Genomic DNA, 13,724 nt, shown 5'->3' on the forward strand with positions numbered 1-13,724 from the left:
GTACATGCTGGGTATTTCTCAGTTGCAAATTAGGTCGTCTTTGCAAATAAGTCTTAAAACCTAATAAAAAAAGGCCCAGATTCTTCCCACATAAATTCAGGCATGTTAGTAAAAAAGCCAAGTCTGAAGCACAAACACATGAGCTGTAGTTCCCTTCTGGCCCTAAAACACTCAATACCATGGTGTGATCTGCCTTCTTATCCCCATTTGGATGCACATCTTGAATCTCCCTTGACCAGGGAATTTGGGCTCCATTCTGTTGTTGCTTTCAATTAAACCAGTTTGACCACAAATCAGAACTGGAATCATGTTCTCTTAGATGACCTTAAGGACATTCAGAAACCCATGTGCTTTTCTCTTTGGACCCACAGGTCCCAAGGCCTTTAGCCATGAGAAAAGAGGGAATTCAGACGAGGAAACGCAAGCCTAAGAACCTTAACAAAACAAAGGCACCAGCAGGTAAGTACTGAATGAAGGAATTTATTTTATTATGTGTATTTGTGTGTGCACTTGTATTTCTGACCCTATTGCACTCGAATTAGAGAGATCCAATGACAAAACAGGTCAATTTTTAAAAAATGGGGGATGTCTAAATACCTGAATTCCAACTATTTTAAAATTTATTTTTACCACACACTTCTGGGTGAGTGAGCACAGCTCTGTGCTGAAAGGTCTTTGGAAAGAGCCTGTTTTACCCTCTGGTTTCTCCCAGGCCCATCCAGCAGCGAGAGTCTTACCCCGACCACCAGCTCCACCAGCAGCAGCAGCAGCACCACGACCACCGAGGAAATGCGCCCCATCAAAACAGAACCTGGGCTCTCATCTCACTATGGGCACCCCAGCCCTGTTTCTCAGGTACTGAGGGGAGGTGTTGGCAGTGGGGAAAAACAAAAAAAAGGGAAATAGAATGGTAGACGTGGGGAGAACATCCTCCTAACTTTATTTAGGTACTTAAGGACAAGCACCTGAAGGGAGGCTGCAGGAAAAGATGGAGAGAGACTATTTACAAGGGTCTGGAGGGATGGGACAAGGGGCAATGGCTTCAAACTGAAAGAGAGAGGTTTAGATTGGATATTAGGAAGTAATTCTTCCCTGTGAGGGTGGTGAGGCCCTGGCACAGGGTGCCCAGAGAAGCTGTGGCTGCCCCTAGATCCCTGGAAGTGCCCAAGGCAAGTCGGGATGGGGATTGGAGCAACCTGGGATAGTGGAAGGTGTCCCTGCCCATGGCAGGGGGTGGGAAGGAGATGATCATTAAGGTCTCTTCTAACCCAAATCCTTGTGTTTCTAGAATTAAAAAGAAAGGGAGACAGGAAGAAAGAGCCTGCCCAAAGTATCCCACACAGGGTGCAATCTCCTGCTGTGCAGCAAATCCAGACACATTTTTACAACAGCACCAACCCACACTAAAGGGATTTACATGGTCCTCTAAGGCTTGAAGCTTTTTTCACAGCATTCTCCTTTTTCCATAGGCATTCTCAGTCTCTGCCATGTCTGGACATGGATCATCCATTCACCCTGCAATCTCAGCTCTGAAGCTTTCCCCCCAGGCTTACCAGTCAGCCATGAGCCAGTCTCCCCAAACCAGCTCCAAACAGGACTCCTGGAACAGCCTGGTGCTGGCTGAGAACCACGGGGACATCATAACTGCATAACCTGGCCCCTTCCCTATGAACTCCAGGCTGATCCGCTTGAGAGATGAAGAAGATGCCACGTAATCACCAAGTCAATGTTGTCTCCACCTCCCCTGCTCTCCTGTCTTCTCCTCCCTTGTGAGATGTTCTGGTGAAGAGAACTTACCCAAGGTGTAGGGGAGCTCTTATGAAATGAAGAGAGAAGACTCAAATCTCAGAGTAACTCAAGGATTTGAAGCCTTTTTTCCCCACTTTAAATGAGCCTCTCTATTTGACTGTCACCACTTACTATGAAACAGCCAGAAACACAGAAATGGACACAGTTCTTGAGTTTTATTTAACAATATCTGGCATTTTAAGGCTCAGACAATGGTGGAACAGAGACTCTTCTTCTGTCACCACCCATTCTTTTCCCAAACAGAAGAAAATGCCACTGTCTTCTCATGACCCAAATTTAGTGATCTTCCACCAAATGGAGCCAGTTCCAGGACAGTTTGCTGAACAGACTTCACTAGAGATTCTTTAGTGGCTTTAGTGGATTTGATATGATGTAGGGCAGTGAAAAAAAGAGACATCCCCTTTCCTCCTCAGCTCACACATGTAGAGCATTGTCTTCATTTTTCTAGATGGTCTGGAAAGCTCATGAATGTCTGTATTTAATAGTAACTCCTTTCCTATTTATCACTACGAAATCATGGAACTGTGTTTCCAAAAGGTTGTTGGCTGAGCCCGGAGTAGGTCTGTCCAAGTCGAAGGAGGATCTTGGAAGAAGGAACCTTCTGGAAGAAGGTAGATGAGACCCATGCTGGTCAGCAAATCCTGGAGGAAATGGCTGGGCTCTTCCCTGATGGATAGCGACAAGCCAGGTTTAGAGATGATTCAAGAGCACAGCAAGTGAGAGATGCTCTTCTAACACTGCTGGGCCACTGCTTTTCAGACAGATAATTTAATTATTTTGCCTATTTTTATGTTGGTTTGGATGCCACTGATGAAATCTGACTGTCACTTATTTTCGGCTGTACTGTGAGCGCCCACTTTCCCCCTAACAGCTGGCTCGTGACCATTTCCCACACCTAATCCTTTAGGATTTCACTTTTTGCAACAAGCAGTGGCTTCAGCCCCTACAGGAGGTGGCAGGGGCTATTTTCCTTATCAAGCATGTGCACAGACTTGCTTGCCTGCAAGAGAAGCACAACTCCATTAAACAAGACTCGACTGTTTGCTTGCCCATAAGGCTCTCAGCTACCAGGGAATCCTGGCAAATGGAGTTGGAAGAGATGCTAAGAGCAGGACTCATTCCCTTTTCCCAAAGGGATCAGTCCTGTCTAATCCAGCCCTGACTGCTCTGCCTCTGGTTTAACAAACTCAAACTGCAGCATGGCAGATGCCACAGCTCCCCTGGGCAGCCCAAGTGCCTCACCAGATGCTTCCCATGAAGTTTGCAGCAACATTTCCAAGGAATGACAGCTTTGCCTGTCCACGAAGAGAGCTCCTGGGAGACCTCATCCTGCAAGATTCTTCACTCTGGTTTCTGTCTGCTCCCAAGCTCTGTTACCCTCCTTGCCTTCCCAGCTCCTCTCTTTTCCTCCCCGCATCCAGAACTCGAGTACAGAACCATCAAGTGAAAAATCTCTAAGGGGGATTGTGCAACCCTCGAAATGTGCCACCCTCTGCCTCCCACTGTTTAACACTCCCACAAGGAGTGTTCTTCCACACAACCTGACTTGGTGAAGAGGAGAGCCACGGACAGGTTTGAAGCAAAAGAATGGCATTGTGTTGTCTTTGCTTGAACTCACCCCTTTTCTCCCTGTGGTGTAAAAGCTTCTCTAAGGAGAAGGATTCAACTGGACTGGTTGTGACTGGAGAGTCCTGGACCCTCCTGCACTCACTGTTCTCTCCATAGCTCAGATTTGCAGGGTTTTGTAGGGGTGACAGAGCCTCCACACTCCCTAGAGAAAAGCACCATGGCAATGATGCCATGGGAACAGCTGGGTGGTGTATGCACCAGTTCCCACTGTTTTGTGGAGCTAATGCAGTGTTTAACCTCATTAGAGCTAATTACAGATGAGGGAAAGACATTGATGAAACATGAAGATAAAGAAATTAAATTCTGTGATTTAGTTCAGACCTGCTAGGCTTTTAGAGAAGAGGCCAGAAATAGAACTGAAAAATATTAATTTGAGGTGAAAACACAAAGGTGTTTCTGCATTGGCAGGAAGATCTTTAGCAAAACTCCTCCTTGAAGTAAATCCCTTTGCAAATGGCAGTCGAGCTCTCCTGAGATCTGGCTGTGAATTCCTGGCCATAACACAGAAGCCTGCACCACAAAATGCCACGTAGCTCATGCCAACTTTTGAGACATCCAGAACTACCCTGCAAAGCCCCAAGAGGGAGTAGAGCCTCCTGATGAGTATTAGAAGTCCAGACCAACCACACCCCCATTTCTCCTTCCATCTGGAGGCTCACACTGGCTCTACCTTCCCTTCCCTATTGCTGTGCTCCTCCTCCTTCCCTCAAAGCCAAACTCCCCAGTGCGATTTTTTTTCTGCCCTTAAAACCCACTCAGAGATGCCAGAAAGAACTCTGCTTATAATGCCAGCAGGAAAAATCCCTGCAGAACATATCTGCCTCATGTCCCCTTGGTAGAAATTTATTAACTGGATTTTAGCCTTCCTCAAAGCCTTAAAAACAATTCTTGAAACAGAGTGAGGAGCATTTACAAGTCCCTGATAACAGGCAAAGCTCTGGGGGCTGTGAGGACAGCTTTAGGGGTAGAGGACAACTCTTTAGGGGTAGAGATTAGATTTTTTGTCCCCCTTTCTCACCAGAAACACAAGTTTGGATACACCAGGCTCTGTGGTTCTTTTCAATCACCCAAAACTGTTGTAGAGCTGCTGTTGGCCCAGGAGATTTTGTCTTTTTCAGGCCAGTGCTGATATCAGGATGGTGAGAGACTGACGTCAGATGCAGCATCACCATTTCAGGTGGAGTACAAACACACCATGATTGACGGGTCCCTTTCTTCAGGGCTTCTAATGATCAAATTACAGAATACTCTAACTCAGAAGGGACGAGATCAAGTCTATCAAGGCCTTGTTCAGGCAACTTTTGAATATTCCCAAGGATGGAAATCCCACCACCTCTCTGGGTTCCTGTTCCACTGTTTGACCACTCTCATGCTGGAAATGTTTTCCCAAGAATCACTGGCTAATTAATTGCTCACATTTGGGGATTCACACGTAAGGAGTCATTGTGGGAGGCTGAACATGGTCTCCAAGGCCAGGAATCACTCAGAGCCACGTCTTGCAGGGTTGGCTAAAGCAGGATGGCAAACTCCAGAGGTGACAGACCAAGGGACACTCACAGGACAAGAGGATTAAAGTGCTGCCACTGTCAGGCCACTCAGCTCCTTCCAGCAAGAGGAGCCAATTACAAAATTACAGGTTCCACCTGAGCTTGCTTTCCTGCCTGTGATGGGGGAGGCAGAGCCTGCTTTAGTAATGAATTAGATACAATTATTAGAGACCCATTAAGGCAAAGTAATTTGTTTTGTTACTGCTTTTATTGCTGGGGAGCCTCATGAGATCCATACTAGGTCCTACACAAATACAGGACTGAGAACTATCCCTTCTCAGAGGAGCAAGAGGGAAGGGCCCACTGCTGCAAAACACCTCAGCACATTTAAAACTGCATTTGTGGGATTTGTTCCCCTTCAGGTCATCCCTAATCAGGCAAATTTGGATGTTGAAGGATTTACAGCACAAGGTTTGGGTGTGTCAAACCAGACCTTGGCACTGGCCCAGTGGCCACCCAAGTGAGATGGGCACATGAGAACCAGGACAGGGAGCCGAGAAAGGTCATTTAACCACTTCTGAATGTCTTTGCTCTTTGTGCAAGTGCAGTATCTTGATTCACTTAAGTTATTCTTTGTAAATTGATCCACAGATCACTTGCAATCTTATGGGCTTGGATGGAGAGGGTGCAATCAGGAGGAGCTCAGGAATATTGCAAGGGAGCTTAAAAACCAATCAACAACTCTCAATGTAACATTGAAGCTGTGACTATGTCGGGGTGGTGTTTTGTTTTGCCTTTTTTTTTTTCTCCCCATGTATAAAGTTTGAAGCTTCCCAGGTCAGCTGGGAAGGTCTCATAGAAGCAGACACTTATTTGTAAGGGGGAGAGGGAAACCAACCAACTGAACAAGCTGTAATTATTTAAAGATGTAAAAAAATATCTATTATGATGTAGTATGGCTACCAATCCACGTAACTTCTACACCTTTAGAACTAATGGAAATAAAACAATGATAATAAAACCAGAAGGTTTCTGCTTGATTCTGTGTACCCTTGTAGGCTTATTGGAGAAGGCAGGGGGTAAATGATGAAATACTGAAAACATTAAATGCACCCGGAGAAGAAATGGTGAAGTGGGTCCTGTCCCAGAGAGGTCACAATGAAAAAAATTACAGGCAATTTAAAGTCAGAAAATATGAGATCAGTTTTCTCAGAGACCTATTCAGTCAAGTTTTAAACATACCCCAAGATGGAAATCTCACCACCTCTCTGGGTTCCTGTTCAGTGTCTGACCACCCTCGTGGTGGAAATGTTTTCCCAAATCATAGAATGTTAAGGAGTTGGAAGGAACATTAGAGCTCATCTAGTCCTACCCCCTGCCATGGGCAGGGTCACCTTCCACTAGACCAGGCTGTTCAAGGCCTTATTGAACCTGGCCTTTGACACTTCCAGGGATGGGGCAGCCACAACCACCTTCGGCAGCCTGTTCCAGTGTCTCACCACCCTCAAAGTTAATAATTTCTTCCTAATATCTAATCTAAATTTCCCTTCCTTCAACTTGCACCTATTACTCATTGTCCTATATAAAATTCTTATTTAATAATTATTAGATTATTAATGAGAACAAAAATCTTTGGTAAATTAATTGCCTAGACCTGGGAATTCCCAAGCAATGAGTCATTGCAGGAAAATCAATGTTGTCCCCAAGCCCCAGAGCCACACAGAGCCCCCTCCCATACATGGGATTTGGAATGGCCAAAACAGGATGAAGAACTCAAGAGGTGACAGACCCAGTTTGGAGCAACTCAAAGCCAGGCTGGACAGGGCTTGGAGCAACCTGGTCTAGTAGAAGGTGTCCCTGCCCATGGCAGAGAGGTGGAACTGGATGATCTCTAAGGTCCCTTCCAACCCAAACCAGTCTGTGCCTACGATTTTAATATAAATGAGGAAAAGCCTCACTACACAAGGAAAAGCTCCCAAACACAGCAGAGAGGGGGAAAGCCCTTGGGGGCACTTAAAAACCATCATGACTTAGCTTTTTGGTCTTCTCACTGGGTTCTATTCGGTAGGCCTTGTTCAGCCTGAATGCTTCCAGCTGAGCTGAGAGACAAGAGCCAAAACCAGGCTGTCAGCCAGGGCTGTGCTGAGCCACCTCCCACTCTGCAGGGGCACAGCCCTGCTCTCAGCGCCCAATCACCCTGCCAGGTACTGCCCAGCTTCCTCCCCAGTCCAACCGGTTCACAAACCAGTACAGCTGGTGAGGTGAGATCAGCGCCTGGAACCACCCATCCCTCCCCTGGCCGCCAACTGGGGAGCTCCCCTGCTTTTTGGGGAGGGGAGGGAGGATCTTCCTCCCTTATAAAAGGAGGTGGGTGGAAGAGATTTGTGTTCAGTCGTGTTGAAGGTGCTGTGGCAGGTGCATGAGGGTAGAGGAAGGGCTGTGAGGAGCAGGGGGGTGGAAGGCTGCCCAGCTTCCTCCCCAAATGGATGCACAGGGAAAGCAGTGGATGAGAGCTAGATGCAGGAATGTGGGGCTTGGGGAAAAAGCAGTGGGTGCCTTCATTGCCCTGGGATGATGTGGGTGAGAATGGGGTGGGAACTCAGTGCCTGTTTTCTGAGGATGGCTGCAAACTGATGCTTGGCTGAATGTGAGAAGATGGAGAGCTCTGCACACCCCTGACTGCGTGTGGAGGGTCAGAGCTGTGCCTTGAAGTCCCTGCAGGAGCCTTGCCCAGGGGTGTAAGGTCACAGGGAGCCTTCCTGCAATCCTGGGGTGCAGGCAGAGCTGGGGTGAGCTGCATGAGCCTTGTCCTTGCTCTGTTCTGCTGTGGGTGCTGGGCTTTTGTCTGGCCATGAGGACTGGGAATGAGCCCATACAGGGGGAGGATTTGTCCTGGAAGCCTGGCTCCCTGCCCCAGACCTGCAGAGGTACCAGCTTAGGTACCATGCTCATGGTGAGATGGGTGTCATGCCCTGCAGAGGGCTGGGGATGGTTTTCCTCCTCTTCCTCCTTAGAAGGGGGAGTGCTTTGGATGGAACTGAAGTGGATCTAGAATAAAAATGTGAAATAAGGAGGTACATGGAGATAAGGGAATTCAGTACATGGGATAAGGATGGCAGATGCTGGTGGTTCTGATGTGCTGGGGAACAGGGCAATTTCCCTCTTAAGGAGTGCTCCTTTTCTGTCAGACAGGCCACAGCTGGGGCAGTGTGAGCATTAATACCTCACAAAGCTCCTGGCACTTCCAGTCTCTCACATGGAGCTGTGAAGAGCTAACTTCGCAGCAGTCAGAGCTCTGCAAGTGATGAGCTTCCCTGGGATGTGAGCTCTGGGCTCACAGGGCTGTCCTGGTGCTCAGTCTGTGCTGCCTGACACAAAGCCAGGGCAGACTCCTTGCATGACCTGTGCCCAGCTGTCTCCAGGGATCCAAACTGCTGCTGGTGCCTTTGGCAGCAGAAGCATCCTTTAGCTGTCTCTTGATCAACATAATATGCAGATTTTTTAAATAAAACTAGAGCAGGCCTGTGAATAATCATCACATGCCCTTGAAGGCAGGGGACTAAAGCTCAGTCTTCTACACTTGCTAAATCTAGTTTTGATGACCACTTAATATCTGTACATGGATCTAAGACATTAAATTAATGTTCCCTAACATATTTTCTTCTTGTGCCCTTCCAAAACTGATTTGGTTTGTGCTGCAGCACAGGAAAGGCTGGCATGAGGTGGGAATGGCTCTTGTGGTGGGGGACCCCAGGATTGCTGTTGATTTTCTCTTCAAGCTGTCTCAGAGCTGTGCCAGGTGCCTCAGAGCCCTGTACTGAGTGCTGTGGAGCTTGAAGCTGAGCCTCTGATCAGTGCTGGTCTCTGGGATTAGTCTGCAGGGAGAACTGGTGCTGTGGGATGAAAGCCAAGCTGAGCTTTGCTTGTACAGCAAGCCAGAAGTCCTCAGAAGAACTGCAAGTGACTTCATGCCAGAAATAACTCCTTCTGTATTGGTGTGACTTCCTGGAAGGAGCTGCAGGATGGTGCTGCCTCATCTCCCCCTCATCCCTTCTGTTCCCAGATGCTGTTAGCAGAGTGTAGGAATGCTAGAAATGTTCCCCAACTGGTTCCATGCCATTGCAGTCAGTGGGGCAAGCAGTGGGTAAAGCCAGGGGTGGGGATGTTATAATGCCAGGGCTGATCTTTCCATGGGAGCAGCACTTCCCGTGGTGTTTTATTTGGGAAAAAGATGGGTCACTGCCCTGTGCTGGTTCTGGGTCACTAATCATAAAAATTACAGAATGGAATGGGTTGAAGGGACCTTAAAGATCATCTACTTCCAACCCCTGTGATGTGGGCAGGGAAACCTCCCGCTGCCCCAGGATAAAAAGGACTTTGGGAGATTCCCCAGGCCAAATTCCTGTTTGCAGTGTGAAAACTGCCATTGGAATATGTTATTCAGGGCTGTGTTAAATTATATATATCTGCTAGGATGGAAGCTCCTCCACCATCCTGGGCCTATTTATCTTCACGGACTTTTCCACAGGAACTTAAGGAGGAAAATTGGGTGGATGTTTTGTGTATTTCTGAGTTGCAGCTTCCCTCCAGGTCTAGGGCAGAGTGTGACAAGGACCTGCTAATCCCTCTGCAGCTGCTGGAGATGCCAGAGGGCCCGTCAGTGAGGAAGTTCCAGCTGCTGACCTCCCCTTTTGTGGGACAAGTGGTGGCCAAGGTGGGGGGAAGCAGCCGGAAGCTCAGTGTGAATGACCTGAATGCCCTGAGGCTCCAGGACTCCCAGGTGCGTTGAATTTGCAGATCCATGACGAGTCTGAGGGCAGAAATCACCATTGTCCCGCACCTGGGTGACAGAAGGTGCAGAACCTGTGAATGTTTTCCTCAGGGTTTCACCTGGCTAAGCTGAGATGTCTGTGCTGTGGGTACTTGTCAGAAGTCACACTGGGTCGGTCCTGATGGGGCTTCACTGGCCTGACACCCCCAGATGATGATTTGGACCTGACTGGCCAAACCCTGGTGCTGCCTCACCGCTGATTAAAGGTGTGGAGCAAAATTAAAAGCACAAAATGTGCTCAGCACCAAGTGGAAAGAGGAATCAGAAGCAATGATGACAAATTTCAAACTCCTGAGTGTCTGTCCTGGTGGTTCTGATGGGAATCCCTGTGAGGGATTCAGAATTAAGTGGCATCTAAACACCTTCTGCTTCAGGCAGGCAAAGAAGGGAATCTGCAAGGATGACCCCAGCTCTGATGGGAATGGCTTGGATGCTGATGAATCCCATGTTCAAGGTGGGCTGATGTGCCCTCTAATAGAGGTTGTGGAAACAGCCAGAGGTTTTATCCCTGGAAGTGTTCAAAATTGGGTTGAATGAGGGCTGAGCAACCTGGTCTAGTGGAAGTTGTCCCTGCCCATGGCTGGGGGCTTGGAATGAGATGAGCTTCAAGGTCTATTCTAACCCAAGTCTTTCTAGAATGTTATGGTCCTTTATGGATCACATCCCACCTCTTTTCCCAAGGTTCATGGGAAGAACTTGTACCTGGCATTTGTGGCAGCTGAAGGTCCTGTTGGACCAACTGCAGAAGAGACAGCGCTGCAAAGAGAGGCTGCTTGTGGGGCACACTGTCCTGCCCAGGGACAGCAAGGACAGGATGGTGCTCCACATCCCCATTCCCAGGATGAGGAGCTGCAGGAAGCCCAGCACTCAAGATCTGAAGGCCCAGAGGCAGCAGAGGGTCGGGGCAATTGGCTGCGCGTCCACTTCGGCATGTTCGGCAGCGTCCGGGCAAACGAGTTCTCAAGGGCAAGCAGAGCCAATAAAAGGGGGGACTGGAAGGATCCTGTGCCCAGGTATTTCCTCTTTTCTCCCAAACCAAATCTGTGTGGGAATGCTCTTAGCCTTGGTTTTCTCTGATAATTTTTAAGGCATGAGTGAATGTGGGGTGTGTTCAACGAGAGAATCCACAGTGGAATTGTAGGATGCAGTAGTCTGGAGATTATAGTACCAGCTCTGCTAAGATTTTTGTCTTGAAGAGATAAGTTTTAGGACGCCAGGCTGAATCATGCCCTAAAAGTGCCAGTTTCTCTCAGTTAAATGTTTTTTAAAAAAGCCTTGGATAAATAACAAACGCCTCATACACCTGGAATCACAGGCTGGAGTGATGCTGTAAAAGGCAGCAGAGAAGCTGTGGCTGCCCCATCCCTGGAAGTGTCCAAGGCCAGGCTGGACAGGGCTTGGGGTGGGGGAAGGTGTCCCTGCCCATGGCAGAGGATGGCCCAAGATGATCTTTGTGTTCTCTTCCAAACCATTTTATGATTCTCTGATTTTTTGGAGGATGACTTTATTTCTATACAAGTATTTTCAGACACAGTTTTTTGTGCTACTTTTAACATCCATTTCTCTGATTTGTGGACTGTCCTGCTGAAGGCTTTGTCAACCAGGGTCACAGGGCAGCAGAAGGACAAAACTTTCACCAGCTGTGTAGGTTTACCACCAAGCTTCATGGCTGCAGCTGTTAAAGATGCCACCTTGCCTTGAGACAGTGGCCAGCTGCAGAGTATAACAAGTAGTTCAGAGATGTTTCTGATGAGAGAATCCAACTTCCCTGCTTCTCCCAGGCTGGTTCTGTACTTTGAGAGTGGAGGTTTCCTTGTTTTCTACAACTGCCGGATGCTCTGGTGCTCCTCTCCAAAGGCTGATCCTGCTTCTGACATCCTGTCTGTGGAATTCCACCGTGGCCGGGCGCTGCGTGCCCTCTGTGCACCCGATCCCGTCTGCTACACCCTCCTAGACCAAAGATATTTTTCAGGGCTGGGTGAGTTCCAGGGAATAGGGGCAGAAGGAGAAATGGAGGAAGGTGGGTGGGATGTCTACAGATGCAGAAGTGCATGTCTGGGCAGTTTTCTCTTTAGTTTAAGTGCTTCTGGTTGATCCAGCTGAGGACATGTGGTCATCTTCAAGGTGTGTAATAATGGCAGAGGGAAGAGAACCTTTTCCAGTCCAATCCCAGCTCTAAGTCTACGCTTTGGATGCCACCTCTGGTACAGGGAATGGTGTTGCTGGCTGTGATGCTTGAGGCAGAAATCACAGGTTGGAGCCAGCAGCCTGCATTGCCTTGATTAGAAATATCCTTACTGTCTCCTTGTTTCTGACCCCTCCCAGGGAACATCATTAAGAATGAGATCCTGTACCTGGCCAGGATCCACCCGTTAACACCAGGCTCCCTCTTGGCTCTCTCAGATCTGGAGCGTCTGCTGGACTGCGCCCTTCAGTTCAGCTCTGAGTGGCTGCACAGCAAACTGCGTGGCCAAGGGCTGCACCCCCAGGTGTACCAGAAGGAGCAGTGTCCCCTGGGGCATCCCCTGATGAAGGGCACTTTTGGACCCTCGGGTGGCTTCAAGAGACTTACGTGGTGGTGCCCTCAGTGCCAGCCTGCGGTGCTGCCAGGGGATGGGGACCCTTCCCCAGTCACTGAGTGACCTGTCCTGCAGGGTGCTGGGTGGTCTCTGATCCACGCTCTTTGTTGTCCTAGAAGGTCTCTGGGGTTTCTTTTAGGCTGTTGAGTTTGGCCCTTAGGGAGTTGGCAGAGTTAAGTGCTCAGTGGAGGTCCCAGGTCCACTGAGTGGCTGCAGAAAGGAAAAAGTGGCTGCCCATGGTTTTTTTTTTGGTTTTTTTTGTCACATTGGCACCACAGTGTAAAGTTTGACCAGGTTTGAGGTGCATTGGTCACCCCATTCAGGTGGCAGTGGGTGGGAAGTGTAGAAGGGTGAGCAGGGGATTGCCGTGGTCTGAAGTGACTCTCACTTGACCCCAGAGGAGTCAGCAAAACAGAGGATATCCCTCTGCCTAAGCAGCTTGATTAATTAGGAATTAAATAATCCTGCCTCTGTTTGGAGCTGAATACCTGTGTGCTGGGCTGTTATTGGGTGTGGTTAAACACGAGGGGCTGTTCTCTGTGTCAGAGCTGACAGGAACAGCTCCCTCCTTCCACGTCAACATACACAAAATGTATGTCAGCAGTGCTTGGCGGAGCTCATCTCTGCACCCACAGGTTTCAGCTTTGTGGCAACCTGCCAATTCCAGATCTCACTGTAAAAATGAAAAAAAAAAAATTACAGTGTGTGACAGTGTTGCATAAAACTCAGGATCTCCAAGGAAACTGAAAGCAGAAAGGTTTGGAAATAGAGCTGTGTCTCTGTATACTAGGTGGGAACTGCTGCTGTCCTCTCTCCCTGGATTTGAGTTTATTTTAATAATAAGTTGTTGACTTGAGCAAAAAAAATAAAAGCTGGATTAGAATCACTGATGTTCATCTCAAGTGTGTCCTTTTGGTGGTTTCTTGGTTAAAAACTGGGCTGTACATGGAAATTTCAGCTGCCTGGAATTCATTAACAGCTGCCTCTACAGAGTGGTACCAGTGACTTTCCTTAGCTGTGTAAATGCTCTCATTAATGGGAACTGGATTTGAAGATGGATTGCAAATCAGCTGGGAATGCTGGAGGTAAACACATCTGTTGTAGGCAGCTGCTTCCTAGGCAAGGCTTGCACAGCCTCTCCTATGTGAACTGCAACACCTTTGAGTGGTTCCAGATTATGGGATTGCTGAATTAACCAATTAATGGGATTGTGGGGCCAAAGAAGGTGGTTAATGTCCCTTCTGCAGGGTGTTGGCCAAGTGCCCGTCCAAAACAAAGAATCACAGAATATCCTGAGTTGGAAGGGACCCACGATGACGATCAAAGCCCAACTTCTGGAAGAAAACGACTCGCAAGAAAGAACCTCAAAAGCTGAATCTTGCACTTTGA

At 48.2% G+C, this 13,724-nt stretch overlaps 2 protein-coding genes across 15 annotated transcripts in view; both read left to right on the forward strand.

Moving 5' to 3' along the window:
* Positions 1-5,952, forward strand: part of GATA4 (GATA binding protein 4) — a 28,596-nt gene extending 22,644 nt beyond the window's left edge. For both annotated transcript variants that reach the window (XM_064411587.1, XM_064411588.1), the window contains exons 5-7: positions 372-459; positions 713-855; positions 1,470-5,952. In XM_064411587.1, the coding sequence (XP_064267657.1) occupies positions 372-459; positions 713-855; positions 1,470-1,652 (414 nt within the window). In that variant the 3' untranslated portion in view covers positions 1,653-5,952. The remainder of the gene's footprint in view (positions 1-371; positions 460-712; positions 856-1,469) is intronic.
* A 1,129-nt stretch (positions 5,953-7,081) lies between these two features.
* NEIL2 (nei like DNA glycosylase 2) lies at positions 7,082-13,221 on the forward strand. 13 transcript variants are annotated; one of them, XM_064411590.1, is made up of 6 exons: positions 7,317-7,340; positions 8,800-9,004; positions 9,516-9,705; positions 10,438-10,769; positions 11,538-11,734; positions 12,082-13,221. In XM_064411590.1, the coding sequence occupies exons 3-6, from the start codon at positions 9,568-9,570 to the stop codon at positions 12,396-12,398; spliced, it is 984 nt and encodes a 327-aa protein (XP_064267660.1). In that variant the 5' UTR covers positions 7,317-7,340; positions 8,800-9,004; positions 9,516-9,567; the 3' UTR covers positions 12,399-13,221. The 13 variants fall into 13 exon arrangements, with proteins under 13 accessions (XP_064267666.1, XP_064267667.1, XP_064267661.1 ...); XM_064411599.1 differs by having other exon boundaries at positions 9,559-9,705; XM_064411592.1 differs by having other exon boundaries at positions 8,800-8,950.
* The last annotated feature ends 503 nt before the right edge of the window (positions 13,222-13,724 follow it).

This window comes from Passer domesticus, chromosome 3, assembly GCF_036417665.1.
Source record: "Passer domesticus isolate bPasDom1 chromosome 3, bPasDom1.hap1, whole genome shotgun sequence".
NCBI classification, from domain to species: Eukaryota; Metazoa; Chordata; class Aves; order Passeriformes; family Passeridae; genus Passer; species Passer domesticus.